At 32.3% G+C, this 20,043-nt stretch overlaps 3 protein-coding genes across 3 annotated transcripts; 1 reads left to right on the top strand and 2 right to left on the bottom strand.

Moving 5' to 3' along the window:
- Positions 1-2,246: 2,246 nt before the first annotated feature.
- Positions 2,247-3,243, top strand: LOC132733588 (uncharacterized; the record flags this gene model as incomplete). Its single annotated transcript, XM_060720252.1, is given in 2 exon segments — positions 2,247-2,516; positions 2,791-3,243. Coding segments are annotated over 2 exon segments (533 nt in total), but the record flags the coding sequence as incomplete, so codon positions are not given.
- A 147-nt stretch (positions 3,244-3,390) lies between these two features.
- LOC132733599 (cysteine and tyrosine-rich protein 1-like) lies at positions 3,391-8,751 on the bottom strand. The gene is made up of 3 exons (XM_060720261.1): positions 8,539-8,751; positions 5,680-5,925; positions 3,391-4,615 (listed from the first exon to the last, which is right to left on the bottom strand). Exons 1-3 carry the CDS (start codon positions 8,582-8,584, stop codon positions 4,368-4,370), a joined length of 540 nt encoding a protein of 179 aa, XP_060576244.1. The 5' UTR covers positions 8,585-8,751; the 3' UTR covers positions 3,391-4,367.
- Positions 8,752-12,497: 3,746 nt separating this feature from the next.
- LOC132733524 (cysteine and tyrosine-rich protein 1-like) lies at positions 12,498-16,253 on the bottom strand. Its single transcript, XM_060720187.1, has 3 exons — positions 16,076-16,253; positions 14,107-14,349; positions 12,498-12,898 (listed from the first exon to the last, which is right to left on the bottom strand). Exons 1-3 carry the CDS (start codon positions 16,119-16,121, stop codon positions 12,597-12,599), a joined length of 591 nt encoding a protein of 196 aa, XP_060576170.1. The 5' UTR covers positions 16,122-16,253; the 3' UTR covers positions 12,498-12,596.
- Between the last annotated feature and the right edge of the window lie 3,790 nt (positions 16,254-20,043).

Here is a 20,043-nt window from a genome sequence, read left to right as displayed (position 1 = left end):
ATAAGAGGAGTTCTGAGTTCAAATCTCAGTGGGAGCACTTATTTGCTGATTCATGGTTTGTAAAATTAAAACAGGGCTGTGAATTTTATGTCTATATTAAAGTTATTGTTTTTATAAGTCATTGTTTTTATAAATCATTGTTTTTATTTGACATTTATTAAATCAAGGTTTTTGAAACTTGATAAGAAATTTGACAGTATGATTTTAAAAAACTATATAATATCAAAATTGTGCATTTCACTTTATACATCAAAATTAAGATTTCGGTGGTTTTCATACTGAAACGTTTACCCGTGAATTTGACAAATGTGAAGAAACAAGCGGCCACCACCGAGTATATAAACTTATTAATGAAGTTAGTCAAAAGCTTCTGCAAGATGACATGAACAAAAAAGATACAGACTTGCCAAGATATCTATATATCCGAACAAACACGGTTTATTGGAAAATTATAAATTTGATCATTGTTTCAATCAATAAGACTTAAAGTATCAGAAATAAGCATTAACACATTTAATTAATCCATAAGACCATACGCAACAGTAATGAATTTGAACACAACGATCAATATGCAACAGATGTGAATATATTAAGAACATTAGATCTTTTTCAATGAATTAAGTTCAGACTTACAAGAGCCACCGCCGGACGAGGTCAATGATAGACTTTTTTCTTGTTTCTAAAACCATAATTGAAATTACGAAAAAAAGCAATTTGAAAGTTGCACAACTTGCTTTTTCGTAATTTCAATAATGGTTCTACTCAAATGAAATATTTTTGAAATGCCTTGGACGAAGTTCGTATTCTTTTAGGGAGTTATCTAGTGTTCATAATGCGAAGATGTCGTCCCATGACATTGTAAATCGACATTGCGACAATGCATTCAATCGGAACATCCTCGGCTATTATAATAACCTTATCCGAAGACTGGCGGAAAGGGCAATTGCAATGCAGTACGATACCCGGGGAAATGGAAACGACAGTGTTGCGTATCGACAAAACTTAGCAGCAGAGCTAAACGTCACACGACAGTGTTGTTTGGAAAATGCAATTCCATTAAAGTAACAAAATGTTGACTGTTCCAAAGTTAAATCAGGTAATACCGCATAACGAAAGTTCAGTAAAATTAGCGATTATTTTTAATCCCTTTATACTTATTAAATAGTTATTAATTTTGATCGATTCATTTCTTTCATGACTTAATAATGAAACGTTTAACTGTGTACCTAGTTTTCGGACTGATACAAATAGGTATGTACATGTCAACTATGTAAACTATTACATTCTAATTTGTAAATATTTTTTACTACAATTTTGTTATATATAGGCCAATGACGAGTTTTACTTTATGACTGTATTTGACAGTAAGTTTTTTTTGGGGTCACTTTTCGTATATAATTCAGTATAATAAGAGTATCTTATAATATTTCTGGGGAAAAGAAAATCATGAAAAAATGTCGTAATGTTCTAATTTTTTAATTTTTCTTTTCAGAGAAAATTATAATTTCTGTTCCTAACTTTTTTCTATGTGTCCTGTTATTTAAAAATTACATCAAGTAAAACATCAATTCTAACACTCACGTGATTTTGTCACTTTAGACAAAGAAGAAAAAAAACTGGTGTTAAACTGCCAATAAACACCGGTTAGGGACTACTTGAATATGCGCTGTTATGTTTAACTTTTCACCCTCGATTGCATAGTTATAAGGCTGTTAAAGCAACAATAAAAAGCATTTTTATCTATATTTTCAGTTCGTATAATGTTTTCTTTTCATACAATACCGAAATAATATCTCACATACACTTACGCGTGCATATAAGATCCATATCAGTTAATAAATATTTTGACAAAACGGCGCCAATCCGTAAGCAGCGTAATGACGTCATCGTAAGTAAACAACTCAATCATAAACAAGCTGACGTTATTTCATACATACAAGAATGATAAATGGGGCACTGATGTAAACACAATACGACGTAAGTTTTTATTGCTGAAAACTTGATAAAATAACGTTTTTTTCTAATTATTTCTTTTGTTTAATAATTTCTATATCATCGGCCGGAGAGGTGTATATCGGCTATTTAAGAACGGTTTTATCGTTTTGATGCGACAAAATTAAACACTCAGGCCTACGGCCTTCGTGGTCAATTCCTACGCATCAAAACTCCAAACCAGTGTTAAATAGCCGATATACACCTCTCCGGCCGATGTTATTTCTTAAATAGACGTTTTTAATAATTGACAGGCATTTTAGAAGCAAGCGTTTACTGTAGAAACAAAAACTATAAACCCGAGCGTCTATATTGCGATGATGGCTGCTGCGGTTCCTGGCCCTATGAAACGTGTTGCGATGAGACCTATTGGTACGGCTGGGCAGTGGTGGGTGGGGTAATTGCTGCTATATTTATCATCGGTTTGAGTATATGTGGCGTCTGCTTACTTATCAAGGTTAGAGGCAAGAAGGGTCGATTGATAAATCCCTCCCAAAGTCAGAACCATATGTTGCCTGTTTATGGTGAGTCGACTTCAGAGAATTCTCTTTTATTAGAGCCCATTTCTCCTATAACCTAAGTGTTGCCAGTTTTAAGAAAACTATTGTGACATGGTTACTTAGTTTAATTTTTTAATCAAAATAGCTCTGTAACATTTGGTGCATGCGTGTGCAATTCTTAACATTTTTACATTGAAACCAGTAATTTGTTTGTTTAATAAAATGTCAGCGTTTATTGAAACATCATTTTGTTCCCTGAATCTATTTGATATATTGTATTTTTTTCTATATTATACAGCTTCGACAATCTCTCAAACGACACCATATCCAGTAGGCCATGGTCACGTTACGACAATCATACAAAATCCTTTAATACTACCGGAATTACCGCCGTCCTATCAAACTTTATATGGACATCAGCATGACCAACAACAATATTGGCAGCAGCAACAAGATCAACACCACCATCACCACCAACAACAACAACCACCGATTTTTCTACATGAACGTCTTCCTCCGATTCCGATTGGCCTACGAGGCCAAGGATATACTCAAATGTGAAACTAATAACTGAACGTTTTCATTGTTACATTTTTTGGTTATGCAATGCCAGTTTCACCTGATTTTGAGATATTTTAAAATGTCATTTTTTTGGTATCAGATGGTCTTTCGACAAAAAGTTAAAATCATCGTTCAGCATTAAATATATGCATACACGTATATGCATAACTTTAAAAGCGTTAATTTTAAAAACAATTGCATTTAAAGATGTAACTTTGTTTTACATTTTGTATGTTACGCTAGTATGACTTTTTTTCCATTTACTGGTAGTCCTTCATTATTAAATGACACTGTTGTGTTTTGTTGCACCTGAAGCCAAACTGACAAAAACTCCGAAAACAAGTTAAATTTTAATGAAAAACAGAAAGAACAGAAATGATCAACAAATAAACAAAAAAGATATATAAATACATATTAAAAATCATACAAATACAGAATAGGCTGTGTCAAGATTCTGAATCCAAATCTGGTAATTTAAATATACATGTGTAGTTCATTTACCTAAAATTATGTAATCCAGACTTTATGTATGGCACAATTATACAAAATCTATTGGCTTTAGTATCCCACTCAAATACTAAAAAAAAGAATATTCTGTTTATCACATATCCAAAATAAGAATTGTTTTCAGTTAAAAAAATCTTTTTTTTTCAATGACGCGCTTTTAGAGTAACGCTAACATTAACGCGTCTTTACGCTATGTTTCTACATGTATTACGCAAATGACCTCACTTCACGTTCAACACCGTTTTACGTGTCGCTCTTGCGACACGGGTACGTGATAAAATACAGTATATCTTGTCAAACAATGACGTAATGATTCTACGGCAATACGTATTGCGAAATATTTGCCAAATTAATGTCCAATTAATAGTGTAAAAATAATTATAAAAGAGTAAAAACATGATATTACTTTGTATTGTAAATATATTATCTCCATGCCAGATTACAAAGGCGGCGGCGTGTTGGTTTTCTCTAGGGGTTTTCTCTGTCTCTATTTAAGGTGATCTTAGATTTGATATAACAGTTATATCCCGATCATAATTCAAACCTAAATTTAAAAAAAACAAAACATTCTGTTCATATTGCCTAGAAACACTGCAAACAAAACAATGATTTCGGACACTTCATCAAACGCACTGTAAATGTTATAATCATGTAAAATAAACAACAACATGTGAGCCTGATGTCATCTGCAAACGATGAGCAAACGATAGTGAAATTGAGAATTTTGTTCGCAGAATCATATCATTAATAAACGAAATAAATGAATTAAACACTCTTTTTTTAAGTTCCGAGTACGATTTTAACTTGTCATTTAAAACCAATAGGCGGAGGCGCCTGGTCAGTATGCTGTTGACCTTGTTGTTGATGACCTTGAAATCCCGACGGGAGTGGCGGAAGTGGTTGTTGTCCGTATATCGACTGGTATGCAGGTGGCGGAGGTGGGGCTGAAGGGTTTTGTATAAAGCCAGTTGTGGCGTATTGTGGATAATAGCCTTGACTTTGTGGATAGTAGCCTTGACTTTGTGGATACGTTGCCACGTGCGAAACTGTTGTTCCTGAAATGAATATCATCTTAATATAAAAAGTCTAGATTGAATAACTATATACAAATCGATGAATATAAATTAAATAGTATTAATTTAAGTTGATTCTTCTTGAACTGTAAGTGACTTGATCATTTTCAGTTTCAGTTTTTTTTATAAAACCAAGGCATATAAAATGTAACCGGTTATATAGAGGATATTGAATGAGTGTAAGTTCAATACTGAATTTATTGCACGAGTTGAATAAAATTATATTATGCGAGCCTCTGGCGAGCATAATATTATTTTATTCAACGAGTGCAATAAATTTAGTAATGAACTTACACGAATTTAATATTCTATTTATCACATACAAAAAATAAAGACCGTTTAAGGTGAAATAAGAGTCATATTTCATTGACGCGCCTATAGTATAACGCTAACATTTAGCGCGTCTTTACACTATGTTTGTATAACGCTAATGACGTCACGTCAAAATATATGCACGGCCGTGCAATACCATATTTACGGAGTCGCAAAATCGGCACGGGTGTGTGATAAAACAAACTATTGAATAGAAAAACAGTGCAAGCTGGGGTTCCTCCATTCTGTATTTATGGTATTTCTTTCGGGTGATCAATATCCAATCAAAAAGGCGGAAAAAATCTGGAAGGGTAATAAAGCTTTTTATGATACTGCACGTTTGTAACGTTGCTTTTCATTAGACTATCATGACGTTTATATGCACGGCTGCTGTCAATTTATGTCGAAATTTGATTTTTTCCCTAGTGTTATAAATTCGTTATAAAGATTCTTGGCAGGTTATATGGCCGTATAAAAATGATTGTTTCAAATATAACCCTCGCCTATCGCTCGGGTTATATTTTCGAACAACCGTTTATTTACCGGTCATATAACCTGTCAAAAACTTTATAACTTTATCTAATAATGTAAACTAGCATTTGTACAAGCGTGAAGCGATTTTCCATATTGTCATTTACATTGTTTATGACTTCTTCTTGTAACGATGGCTATAGAATATGCCATAAATGATTTTAAATAATTGCCTTGTGCTAATTACCTAATATCAATCTTACCTGATTCGGGCTGTACAATGCGGCCTGTCTTCCCTTTTTGTTTAACGCAAACACAGACGACACATACAACGAAACTTATTAGAAAGATGCCACCTATGACCCCTCCAGCTATTGCCCAACCTAGCCATACCGTGTCTTCACAGCAATACTCATACGGCCAGGACCCACAACATCCGTTATCGCAATAAAAATATACATCGTTGTATCGATCATAGTCAGTGCATGTCTCACCGGCTCGTGCTATTTCTGAAATAGAATGGTAAATTAAATACTTTAATTTAATAGAATAAAGTACATTAATAATTTCATACATGACCTTGTCACTTATTTACACGTTTTATTTTGTAGCGTGCGAAGCTACTACCAATTATTTATGTAGTTTGTGGTCCTTTATCGAAGAATAACGAAAAGAACCGAAAAGTTACAATCTTAATGTATGATTTTTCTATATAGAAAATCATATAACTGATTAATCTTTGATTATATTCGCTTTCATTCGCCATTTCATTATTGACACTGTCATATAAGATTTATAAGACTTTATTCCAAATACATGTGGGTATTATACCCATGAGCACACAGCATATATACAAACATACGTACATACATAATCATAATATCAAGGTCATTAAACATATATAACATATATTTAGCATTTACTGTATATTTGAGTCATAAGTTTGCTTTAGTGTGAACAGATTAACATATTACAGCAAGGTCTAAATGAAGCACAGGTTTTGCATAATGATATCAATTAAGTAACTTTACATTTACCTTCCTAGGTACTATAATTTACGAATATTCAACATTTGTTCTTAATTCAAACATTTTAAAGATAAACATTGATAATTTTCTTATAACATTTTCATTTTGAGATGTTAACAATTCAATAAATTTTGGTATATTTGGTTTTTTCCAATAATATTTATCTATGAGCTGTTTTCTCAAAACATTGTATTGTGGACATTCTAATAATACATGAAAAATTCATCTTCTAGTTTTAAGCAAATATTACATTTTCTTTCATTATAAGGAATTGCTCAGGTTTATGCCATCTACCAGTTTCTACTTTTAATCTATGCGATGATGTCCTGAAACGTGATAAAGATTTCCTAAATTTTTCAATATTCACCATTGACAGATATGACTTAAAACCAAAATCACAAAATAATACATAACTTCTTGCTCTTGATTGATATAATTATCGGTGTAGTCATTTCATGATACTGCCATATAATTATCGGTAGTCATTTCATTATTGACACTGCCATAATTATCATTATCGACTTAGTCATTTCATTATTGACACAACCATATCCTTATCGGCATAGTCATTTTATTATTGACACAACCATATCCTTATCGGCATAGTCATTTTATTATTGACACTGTCATATAATTATCGGTGTAGTCATTTCATGATACTGCCATAGAATTATCGGTAGTCATTTCATTATTGACACTGCCATATCATTATCGGCATAGTCATTTCATTATTGACACAACCATATATAATTATCGGCGAAGTCATTTAACAATCGACGTGGTAAATTCATTATTGACACAACCATATATAATTATCGGCGAAGTCATATCACAATCGACGTGGCAAATTCATTATTGACACATCCTAACATTTATATCGGCATAGCCATTTCACTATCGGCACAGTCATATTATCATCAATATAGTCATGTTACCCATTGTAATTGTTATGTCACTTTTAGCATAGCATTTTCATGTCTCAATCAATACAATTACAGTATAAATAAATCACTTTTGTCACACAGCCATTTTTAATATCGACATATTTTCATAGGCATTGACTTGCCGTGTTATTTCGACATAGAAATATATTAATCACCAAAATAATCATAAATGTCATTAAAGTGTACATTTTTTATAAGCTGAACACAGATTGTCTTAAGATATATATATATATATATATATATATATATATATATATATAATTCCTTTTTTTATAGTCTCGTGATAGAATTGATTGTTTGTTTGATTGGGTTTTACGTCACACCGACACAGTATAGGTCATATGGCGACGTTCCAGCTTTACTGCCGTTTACATTGGCACGAACGGGCACCTGAGTAGAACCACCGACGTTCCGTAAGCTACCTAGATAGCTTACTCACATGAAAGAATCCAAAGTCCCTGTCGAGATTCGAACCGTCAGCGGTGAGGGCCAAATGGTTTGAAGTCAACGACTTGAAAACCAATTGGCCACGGAGCACCGATAGAATTGATCTTTATATAGTATTGTTAAAATGATTTTGGTAGTGTTCCAAACGAATTATAATGTAAATATCTGTATTAATGAATAAAGATAATCGATAGAATGTGAACAATTTCTTCATAAATAAATTGGCACTGTTCAAGTTAGACTGTAAAAGTAACTCAGTTACACACGGGCATGTTGATAAATTTATCATAAAATATTCATAACAGAATATTTACAGTTTGTTTGGCGTTCTTAACTTCCTTTTTTGGCACAGAGGTGACATATTGTAGGGCTATATGAGATACAGTGTAATTGAAGAAGTACTTAGTATGTCCTGTGCCACCATACATCCTACATTAAAATCCTTAACAAGAGTTTATAAACTTTTTTTCTTTTTATAACTTAATAGATCTACAATCTAAAGTCTTCCTGGGTGTCAGGTTGATCAGAAATTCATTTTCTAGACTAATTTGAATTATCTGCATTCAAGTATTTATAAGAAAGGTAAACTGTATAAAAAAATATCCTGTGCTGCTTAATTTTCAGAGTAAATTTAGTGTAGAATCTAATAAAAACAAAAAATTATGGTTATTATATAAATTTTCATTTATTTAGATCTACTTACCTGTTTGTGTTAATCCAAAAATAATCCAAAATAAAACGTTTTTCATTTCGTTTTTGAAAGCAACATAGATCTAGATCTAAATAGTAATAAACAATAAACACGAAAGAATCTATATCCGTCGTGACGATAAAAAAAAAATGTGTGATGTACTGATATTTGTACTAGGTCTATGTATACATAAGACTCGAGTGTATGCTATTTAAAAAGACATAATGTAGTATATATATATGCCTATCGATTTTGAAATATTGACAAAGCCTACTTTACGACATCTTTGTTAAATGAATAAAATATCTTTAGAAAAATCTTAAGAAAAACACGTCATAACAAAGTTGGACTTTTAGAGATCACTGATTTCAAAAAGATCTATTACATGCTATTAGATCTATATGTATAGAAAAAAAAATATTTTTGAATAAAGAGGAAATGATGTGTTGATGTCGTCATTTAAAATATGACGTCATGACGACATCACATGGTTTGGCACTTAGTATTGCTTTTGAGTGACACTAATAAAAGTGTTCATGGTAAGTAAAATGTACACAATTATAGAATGCGTATAGAATATTTGAACACATCCTGCTTAAATTGTAACAAAATTCGAGAAAAACTTATCAATGTGTCAACCTTGTAAATAACAATCCGGCAACAACATTTGAGCCGCGTCACGACAAAACCAACAAATAGAGGATATTGAATGAGTGTAAGTTCAATACTGAATTTATTGCACGTGTTGAATAAAATTATATTATGCGAGCCTCTGGCGAGCATGATATTATTTTATTCATAGAGTGCAATAAATTCAGTAATGAACTTACACGAATTTAATATTCTATTTATCACATACCCAAAATAAATACCGTTTAAAGTGAAATAAGAGTCATTTTTCATTGACGCGCCTATAATATAACGCTAACATTTAGCGCGTCTTTACACGCTAATTACGTCACGTCATAATATATGCACGGCCGTGCAATACCATTTTACGGAGTCGCAAAATCGGCACGGATGTTATAAAGTGCGTTTGCGACCAGCATGGATCCAGACAAGCCTGCGCATCCGCACAGTCTGATCAGGATCCATGCTGTTCGCTGTCAGTTTCTCTACTTGTTATAGGGTTTGTAAGCGAACAGCATGGATCTTGATCATGCTGCGCGGATCCGCAGGCTGGTCTGGATCCATGCTGGTCGCAAACCCACTATGTTGGTTTTGTCGTGACGCAGCTCATTTTTTTTTTAAATATTTGCACAAAGTGCTTAAATGTAAATCACAAAACATATTAGTTATTGTATTTTGACTTGTACATAGAACATAATCATACATAATGTTGTAATACATGTATATTGATCAATACAATTCATTTTCAATACAATTTTATGATAAAAAAATGGAATAATATAAATTAGGGATTATTCTAAAACTATATAAAACCAATGGCACAAAAGAGATTTTCAGCATATGATAAACAATTACATAATCCTTTCATAGACAATCATTATTGCTACAAACTGATAAAGTGATTATGAAATGATCTTACCCATGTGCAATACCAAAATTAATACCTGTACTGAAAGCAAGTCATTCATTCATGTAGAAACTGGTATTTTCATGTTAGAAGATATTATGATGTCAATAATTTGCATTTGTACACCAGTTTTATCAGTCCTATACCTTGTTCATGTTGTTGGACCCTCTGGTCGTGGACGTAATAAATTTCAAACTGAGTATAAAGTAGAAAAATATTTTAAACTTGTATTACCACCAAGTCATAGCTAGATCTGCTTTTTGTAAATTCCGTATTGGGGTCGCTCCCATAAGGATAGTAACGAAGGAGGTATGAAGGCTTACCAGATCAAGCCAGAATCTGTCCTTTTTGCAATACTGATACTATAGAAAATGAATTACATGTTATCTTGAATTGTTCTCTTTGCAATGATATAAGGCGGGATTTGTTGGCTAAAGTAACAGCTTTTCGACACTGTCTGATGATGAAAAATACTGTTTTCTTTTTTTAAAAAATCGATAATTATGATTCGTATTTGTGTCAAAACCTGTTTAAATATCTAACAAAGACGCCGGCTTTTATTATGTAAATAGTTTCTTATTCATGTTAACATTTATATCTTTCCTTTCACATTTGTATGAAATACTGCAGCTATTCTTATCAGCTATTCTTATTAGTTTGATTTTTTAACTGAAGTAAAATCGTTTTTCTAGCTATTTTATACGATTTCTCAGTTTTAATGTAATTGCTCTTTTCAGGTAGTCACGATGTTTGATTTTATAAGTATATGTATAATTGTTTCTCAGTTTTATCATTTAGAAGTGTTGTTATAATGATTTATGCATAAATATGTATATTATATTCTAATATTGTGATATAGACTTTTCATCTCTTATAACTCCATGTTGGAGTGGCATTGTACTTTTATGCTGTAAATTTTTAACATTTTGTACATATATGTACAATGAAGAGATGTTATGAAATATTATAAAGTATAATATACTATAATGCATGTATACTATAATGCATTTATATATACCGTTTATTAAAAGGGAAACAACCTTTATGGTGGCCTGTTGCGGCCATTTCAAACCATCGAGGATTTTTATCGTTTTATCATAAAATTACACGTGCAACTTAGAAACCTGCGATATTTTCTGCCGACATCGTACAAATCTCGCGAGGAACGTTTATGGAAACAGCAAGGTACATACCGGTAGCGCCCATAGTTTGACTCTACAATTTATCCCTCCTTTATCGTGATTTAACGGCAGTTACAAAAGTTATCATAAGAACTCTTGGACATTTGGCACCTAAACCTCACTTTTTATAGATGAAAATTACTATTTTTGAAAAGTGTTTTTGTGGTATATGCAAAAGTTTTCCGACAAACTCCGTGACAGTTATCACAAGATCTCCTGACAAGTTATCATAAGAACTCCATCCTTCGTGTACCGTGATAATACTCAAACTCGACCTTTTACAAGGTATTCATCAAAACAAAATATCGCGGAATATAATGGCCCCAATCGGCTACCTGAAGAAGGCATATGTTTGTGTGCTTTCTACTATGTAGACATATATTGTCGCGGTTTCCTTTGTAAAACTCGACTTTTTACGACAGAAATGTGACAGAAAAACTCAAGAGTTTCTATAAGCCGCGATATTTGATACAATTTCGACATAAAATCTCGCAAATTTAAAAAAAAGGTGCTAGCGATATTTTATAAACTGAGAGGCTGTAAAATGGAAGCTACCGGCCACCATTAACTCTGTCATATAACAATGTTCTTCCTCTCTTCACAAGCCATGCGTCTTCTGAAACGTTTTGTCTTGAAAAAGTTTGAGTGAATTTCCATGATTAAAAAAACCTATGGAGGTATACCCTTCTAAGTGAAGGACATAATTTTGAGAAGCAATGGTGTGTTATTTAAATTGTAAGCTATGTTATACGGACTGTGACATCCCTAAAAGTCTGTGCAAAGATAGTTCATTTCTGTGACTCCAGAAAAATGACAGGCAATGTTTTTATATCACACATGTTTCAACCTCGATTAAAAATTTTCATAACCATGAAACTTGTTAACATATTTGCGTTGCCTTAAAAACTTGCGTTGACATATGAGGCCATTTTGACTTATTTGCGAGCCCTTGGAGATTGCTTTAAGTCATAATTAAAAGGGACTCCATTGAGGCTTTTTGACATGACGGGCTAGAAATAATTTACCAGATGAATGTTCCTTTTGATGTAGGTCTAGACCAATAATTTGTCTGCGAGTATCAAAAGAATAATTTCAATTTTTTTCCTTTTTCACCTTGTTTCTACTAGAACCGAGGAAGTAAACGCTATTTTTGCATAGTTTTGTATATAGGAATTCATAATTAGTATTGAACGTGTCTTAAGCAAGCCTAAGTACATGCACTTTTATTTTCCACTCGTAAAATAACTGCACAATTTAAATTATTGTCTTTATTTATTCTTATGGTAAATAAGCAATTGATCGAAAGACGCTTATAAGTTCAAAGCAAGATTTATTACATGGTTAAAATAAAATCAACGTCCTTCAAAACCTATAGGTGTTAGAGTATTTTGTTGTTGCTGTTGCTGTTGCCGCCCTTGTAATGACGGGGGAAGCGGAGGCGGATGCTGTTGTTGTTGTTGTTGTCCGTATAACGACTGATATGCTGGGGGCAGGTCCGGTGCGGAATGATATGCAGGAAGCAGGTCCGGTGCTGAAGGATACGCTGGCGGAGGTTGACCCGGTGCAGAAGATTGTTGTGAAAAGCCAATTGTTACGTATTGTGTTTGGAATGCTTGATTCTGTGGGTTGTTTGTAATGTATGAAACCGTTGATACTGAAACAAAACGAATTCTTTTTTAAAATATTTTCATTAAATTAAAAAATTCACATTAAAACAAAGATAATCAGGTTTGAATGTTTTTCACGAATTGAAAAATTGTATTTTTGTATGTTCATAGAAATAATTAAAATATAGATATACGGTGTGTATACAAAGTGAAGAAACTTTAAAACAAACAAACAACAAACGCCCATGGAACAGATTTTGACGAGTTCCAGTGACATTGTTACTGACAATTTGTTATCTGGAATACTGCATCCAAGTATTAAAATGATTTTCCAGTCCAGAAAGTAAAGGATTAATTATGATGCAAAGCATCAAAGTCGCCGTACATCTTTTGTAACTAAGTTTTTAAAGAAGGAATGAAATTTCATAGTCATATTTATATAAAAAGCATTATGTACATATTACGTCAGACAATGCGTGCATTAGTGCAAACGTACAATTTTATTGAATGATCAACTCTACAAGCTCAAATAGGAGAGCTTGCTTGCTGAAAAGATTAAAATTAAAAATGTACAATCATTTTAGGAAAAAAATATGTGAAATATTGTCTAAACGCTTGAATTTTTTTACATTCATTCCAAATTGTGGATGTAGAATGGCGTACATGTATTTGACAGTATAAACACATTTTCCTTGAGACTTCCGGGACATTACACGAGTATTTTTTAAGCCAATTGGCAGGTTTATGGTATATATCTTGAACGGTTCCAATCATTGTTCCTTATTTCTCGAAAAGAATTAAAATTCTGCGCTTTAATAATGCTCTCATTCATGAACCCAAGCCGTTTAATTTTAGGTCCAGAATCATATGCCTCAGAAATGCTATCATTTTTATTTCACAAAAACTTTTTAAAGTTTTTTTGCATCTTGTTAAAGTACCCTCTCTCCCCCCCCCCCCCAAAAAAAAAGAAATAGTAAGAAAGATAAAAAAGTAGTTTATAGATGAACTATCTTTACTTCTTTCGCTTTGTTGGCAATTGGTCAATAGTCAGTTGACAATTTTGTATGGAAGAAAAAAACTTTGCTATCTTTACGACACATTACTGCACATTTAGCACCACTTTCTACAGCTGTTAAACAACTAACGTCCTCTAAATCCATTATTAAAACATTAAACACATGTTTGACATTTATATACAGATTTCTGAGGCATAATTTGCCTTTAAAGAACGCACTACCACAGATAGAAACCTTACCTGGCTGAGGCTGTACAATTCGGCCTGTCTTCCCGTTTTGTTTTATACAGACGCAGACGACACATACAATTAAACTTATCAGAAGTATTCCACCTATGACCCCTCCAGCTATTGCCCAACCGAGCCATGCTCTGTCATCGCAACATTTCTCATACGGCCAGGATCCACAACAGTCGGTCTCACAATAGATATAACCTCCATTTTCACCATTGTTTCTACAGTAATCCCAGGCTCCTCCAAATTCTAGAAATAGTTTTAAAAAAACATTGCTCATTTTAGCACATCCATGTATACTATGCAAAATTAAAAAAAAATATTTTAAAAGAAACTTCATCTTGATATATGAGCTTCCAGAACAAAAGCTGATTTTGTTATTCTTACAGAGACGTGTTACTCGGATTTCTGACTTCTGACTTTTAATCAAAATGCCTACAAAAATTAGCGTAGCAAATCGGCAAAATAGATCGGGTGGTGGTGTCGCACTTACTTGTCGAAGTGATATAAATATGCGTAGACTACTATCACCTGCAAAAACTAGCTTTGAATTTGGCGTTTGGCAATTAGTTTTCAAAAACATAACCTTAAATTGTGTTGGTATATATCGACCCCCAAAATTAGCAACACCGAATCAATTTGTAAATGAATTCTTTTCATTTATGGAGAACATATTACCAAAATATTCTAACATTTCAATCATGGGTGATTTCAATTTACACATAAATGACGATAACAGTGCTGTTTTGAATTTCAACAATTCTCTGGCCGCTCTTGGATTGCAACAGCATTTAGATTTCTCTACGCACATTGAGGGTCATTGACCTTGTGGTCACGGAACTTGCGAACGACATTGATTCACTTTCATGTTAATTAACAGGCTTCGTTTTTATGAATCATTGTTAAGAAGGAGAACACTGATAGGAAATATGTCTCATATCGTGATTAAAAAAAAAACCAACATGGATATGAGTAAGCGTTTGCAAAAGATCTGAGTGCTGAGTGAAATGACAATAAGTAATGATTCGGTGGATGGATTTGTAAATCAGTTTGAAAACGAGATTGAAAACATACTAAATACGCATTCATCCATTAAAGAGAAAAGAGAAAATACAAATTTATAGAACACCCAAACCCTGGTTCACTGAAAGTATAATGTTCGTGGAGCGAGTGATGCGTCGATCAGAAAGATTTTGGAGATTACACAGGCAGTCATGTGACTATATATTTAAATTTCACTCTGCTCTAAAAAGGGGAAAATGCCAAACTCTTAGTAAAAAGGTAATTGAATCAAAAGGTGAATCAAAAATTCTTTATCAGATTGTGCAAGTCTGAAAAATCTATGCCTCCTGTGAACAACGAGAACACTCTTGACGACAAACGGCAGAGTTCATATAAAAATTGATAGAAAAAGCCGCACTCTACCGACTGAATGAGAATGTAAGCGAAAATTAATCAGTCGGCATTTCGCCAGTTCCACTAATGCGAGTCTGTCCTTAGACTTGTTAATGATGGAACACCAGAACGTCATCGTATGATTGCTTTTGATCTGAGTGTTGCATTTGACACTGTCGACCAAAGCATTTAAAATATTATTGACAATAGAAAGGCCCCTTATGCAGAATACTTTTGAAGTGCATATATATGGCTTGTCTACAAAATAAATGTTCCAATTAAGTAGCGATGACTGATCTAACAGTTTCCCGGCATTCTCAGCTTCCTGGTTCCCAAATTTTTAATATTATGGCTATAGCCCTATATAACGTGTGTCTAATATTTTTCATAATGACTTATAAGGTAGTCAGTAACTTAATTTTAGGTCGATTTTTTAGTTAAATTTTGTTAACATGTAATACAGATATTTTTTTTCTCTTCTTATACAGTACATCGAACATTACATTTTGAATTGCGTCGCTAATAATGTGATACGAAAGAAATAAAAAGTTACAAATGCTAATTAAAAGTCTATACTCACTTATATTTGTTACTCCGAAAAGAAACAATATGAGAGCGTTTTTCATTTCTAAAGTTTAAGAAGCAATTTAGTTATTTGACCGAGAAATAAATAATATATATCCAAATGAAAAGTAAACAGGTGACCTGGATATGTATATAAATAAATATTTATGGGTGTAAACATTATTTACTAAATTGAACGATGCTTTGAACGAATATTTGATTGAATATCGATTTTGAAAAGTTTACACTCTATACAACTGCGTTATAAAAATGGGGAAACGCTTTAAAAGAAAATTATGATGTAAATTTACTGAATAAAAACACGTGTTCTCCGTCAAATAAAAAAGTGCATTTTGTAATACAAATAAAAAAAAGGGAAATACTACTATTACTAATAATTATTATTAAATAAAATACATTACATGTAGTAGTAATAATAAATAGGTAAAAAGACACCACACACGATCCAACACAAAATGACGACGACAACAACAACAACAACAACAACAATAGTTTACATATGGGATTTGTATTCCCTTTTGACGAATATTATCTTTAACAAAAATGGAGCAGTATAATACTACGAATTCATGCAAGCACCTTCCTTCTTTTATAACAGTCAATATATATATGATGATGACAGAAGAAGCCAAAACGAGCCTTTTTTAGCCTCTTTGCATCTTTCCAGAAACCGCATCCTCCCGAGTTACTAGTAGTCAAGACGGGTTAACCAATTGTTCTTGGTTCTTTGGATGTCTTACCCTCTCCTCGCATGCTTCGAGAGGGATTTTGAGAATTTGGATTCGGATATTCAGGCAAAGCAACGTCTCATATATGTCATAGAAAACGATTTTACGTGATCTATCCTATACTTGATATCATTATGATACAGGTGGGGATTTCTATATAGTAGAGAAATCCCCAATACATGATCTGACTTCTCACATGATCGAAGTCAGAAAAAATTGTATTAATAAAATAATCAATTATGTATCGGCACAAGAACTTGCCTTAAAGTCACGGATTTGATATTTACTTCCGACAAGTTTATGTCAGTCACTGCCAGATTGTGAACGCGCGCGCATGTGTGCGTGCGTGTGTGTCGTTTGGAGGGCTGCGTGTGAGTCGTTTGAAGGGTGAGTCGGTAGCTGCTGCGAGATTTATACATGCGAGGGGGTCAATGAATTCCTGAATTTTTATAAAAAAAAGTAACATATACTGAATTGCCAATCAGTTTCCACAGCTAAGGTTTATGCCAGACGTTAAATACTGTATGCACTTTATACAGACCATGATTGCAAACTTTTGCGTTTACATTTGAAACGAATCCAGTTATGATTAAAACTGCTAGTTTGTGGCATACATATGGGTCGCCTAAATACTTAAAGAATTTATCTAAAAAAAATGATAATGAAAGAATACATGGGGAAAATATAACATTCTCAAAGAATTTTTTATACATTTATTACAGAAAATATGTAATAAGTAATCATAGGAATAAATATTAAACTATTTTGATTTTTAATTCTATTCAGTCAGATCAACTGTCTTTAATGTCAAACTAAAAAAATACACCTAAATGCAATTATTCTGAATTCTAACGTATTTAATACAGCAAAAACTTCCTTTATCTTTTTTACAACACTATGTCACATGACATAAAATAAATACCTGCATGTAATGAAAAGAACATTAATAGCAGTGTTTGTAAATGGAAGACAGTCTTTCAATAGCTGATATAATTTATATAGTTCACTTTAACCTTTACCCTGCCGAATATATGTGTAAATTGACTTGCCCTGCTTTGATTTGGATTGGTCCATTTTCAATTAGAGGGATTACAATACATGTATCAAAATTCTAAATATTTAGAAAATTACAGTACATATTTCTAACATACATCAAATGCATACTGAAAGTCTGACCTAGGCATTGGCAAGTCATGGTGGCTGGCACTCGGACACACGCACAAATTCAATATATCATCTTTACTTTAAAGGAGCTCCACTGAGGTTCAATATATAATGAAACCTTATTTTAGCTTAACTTAAAATGAACCATATGAAACAGATAATAATGAAACATACTCTAATAAAATTGATATTTAGTGTAATTCAAAGCCGATTAGAGTTAAAAGTATTTTAATAAATGCTGTTCATTTTTTCGATCATTTTGCACTTTGAAAATTATTACTGTAGAAAAACAGATTTAACAAATGGTCTGAAACTTTGCACACAACTTATTGGTATAGAAGTACATCAAATGATATAAAAGCCTTGAAAAAAATATTTCCACTCCTGTTATGCGAAAAATTCTCACTAGAGTCAGTCCCTTTAATAACTTACTATTTTGATTAAAACGGTACACTTATTCAAACAGTTATTGAACACAGGTGTGACTGTAAGCACAATTTTTGAACACATGAATTGTAAGGTTAAAACTAGTAAAAGACTAGATAAGAACTTGAGTGTAAAGAAAAAGTGAAAGGATAGTACAATGGAAATCTTTAGTAACAAAACATATTTGGAGAACAGGCTAAACATTGTTCTCATTCTACATATATAAATATCAACATATATTACTTACACTAATGGTGGTATTTGGAATGTTTTCGTTCAAAATTCAATTTTTTAAGATACATCCTCCTTCTGAGGTAGAATATAACATTTTAAAAGCCAAATGGTAATTTAAGGTAGTACATAGCATTTTTAAAACCAAATGGTAATTCAAGGTAATGTAGAGCATTTGTAAAGCCAAATAGTAATTTAATGTAATGTATAGCATTTGTAAAGCCAATTGGTAATTCAAGGTACAAAGTGAACTACATTTTCTATGCCAAATGGTAACTCAAGATAATTTATAGTAAGTCAAATGGTAATTTCAGGCAGCATTTGTTACATTTCAAAGTGAAAGTTCTACAAATAAATAACATTTATAGTAAATATACAAATTCATTAAGGCAGTATAAAGCATTTTTATGCCAAATATTTTTCCTTTAGCCAAAAATTATTACTTACACACCTCACAGACCTTTCATATTACATCAAGTGCATCCATGCTATGTTAATAATGGCTAACTTTTATCATAAGCTTTTCAGCCAATGAACATTCATCATTATCAAGCAATCTTAGACTCTTCTATCACAGAGTTAAAATGGATTACAAAATGTTGCACCACATGTCAATATTGCAACTGTTGAGGTAAACTTTTCATAAAAACGACATATATAAATATATATAAAACGGTCATCAGATTATGAAACAAGAGTTCTCATCATGTGATTTATATGCATACACATACATGGGTGCTAGTTAAATATATCAGAAAACATGAAAACCCTTAATTTAGTGTTATTTCAATTGGTTTTCATATAGATAGAGAGCTTTCAGGAGTATAGATTAAACCTATCTTCAGGCAAATGCATGAAGACTTGTACCCATGCACATACTTGGTGAAATCCCATCTACGTAAATCTACCTATTATCCACAGATTGAAAGTTTACCTGTCTAACAACCAATTGAGCTGATGAAGATAAAAATAAGTTTGTATCTTTAAACTTTGAAAAATTGAATGGATTTTACCTTAAAAAATATAAATTCATAAGCACTTTTTTATAGAAAAATCTAAGTTTAAGGTTAATTCTCAAAAGGTGTGTTCTCAAAAATATGTAAATTGTGATAAATATTGAACAAAATAAACCTATATTAAATATTTATAAAACAGTAAATGTGATATTCTTTTAACAATTTGTTTTTCCGGAACAAACATTAAAGTACAGTTGTATTCCATCTTTTCATAGCTCATGTATAATTATTAAATAGTCAACTTCGCCACTTTTTGCTTATGATATTGGTTTCCAGTTGATACAAATTTAAGTCAATTCTAGTCATTTTGACACTTACTTGGTATTTGTAAAAATTAGACAGTGTTGAAAATATGCTGACTTTCCACAAGCCAACATACCGTAATTTTTATCACATCA

The sequence above is a fragment of the Ruditapes philippinarum genome, unplaced genomic scaffold (assembly GCF_026571515.1).
Source record: "Ruditapes philippinarum isolate M1 unplaced genomic scaffold, ASM2657151v2 ctg1009_1_1_1_1, whole genome shotgun sequence".
Lineage (NCBI taxonomy): Eukaryota > Metazoa > Mollusca > Bivalvia > Venerida > Veneridae > Ruditapes > Ruditapes philippinarum.
Note: the sequence above shows the minus strand (reverse complement) of the source record. Positions and strands in the feature narration are given on the sequence as shown.

Excerpts from the sequence above, each read along its gene's own strand:
- LOC132733599 (XM_060720261.1), bottom strand. The coding sequence starts at position 8,584 with ATGAAAAACGTTTTATTTTGGATTATTTTTGGATTAACACAAACAG. Across the intron at positions 5,926-8,538 it reads TTTTGGATTAACACAAACAG|AAATAGCACGAGCCGGTGAG; the intron begins GTAAGTAGATCT and ends ATTCTATTTCAG. Across the intron at positions 4,616-5,679 it reads CATTGTACAGCCCGAATCAG|GAACAACAGTTTCGCACGTG; the intron begins GTAAGATTGATA and ends TATTCATTTCAG.
- LOC132733524 (XM_060720187.1), bottom strand. The coding sequence starts at position 16,121 with ATGAAAAACGCTCTCATATTGTTTCTTTTCGGAGTAACAAATATAA. Across the intron at positions 14,350-16,075 it reads TTTCGGAGTAACAAATATAA|AATTTGGAGGAGCCTGGGAT; the intron begins GTGAGTATAGAC and ends AACTATTTCTAG. Across the intron at positions 12,899-14,106 it reads AATTGTACAGCCTCAGCCAG|TATCAACGGTTTCATACATT; the intron begins GTAAGGTTTCTA and ends GTTTTGTTTCAG.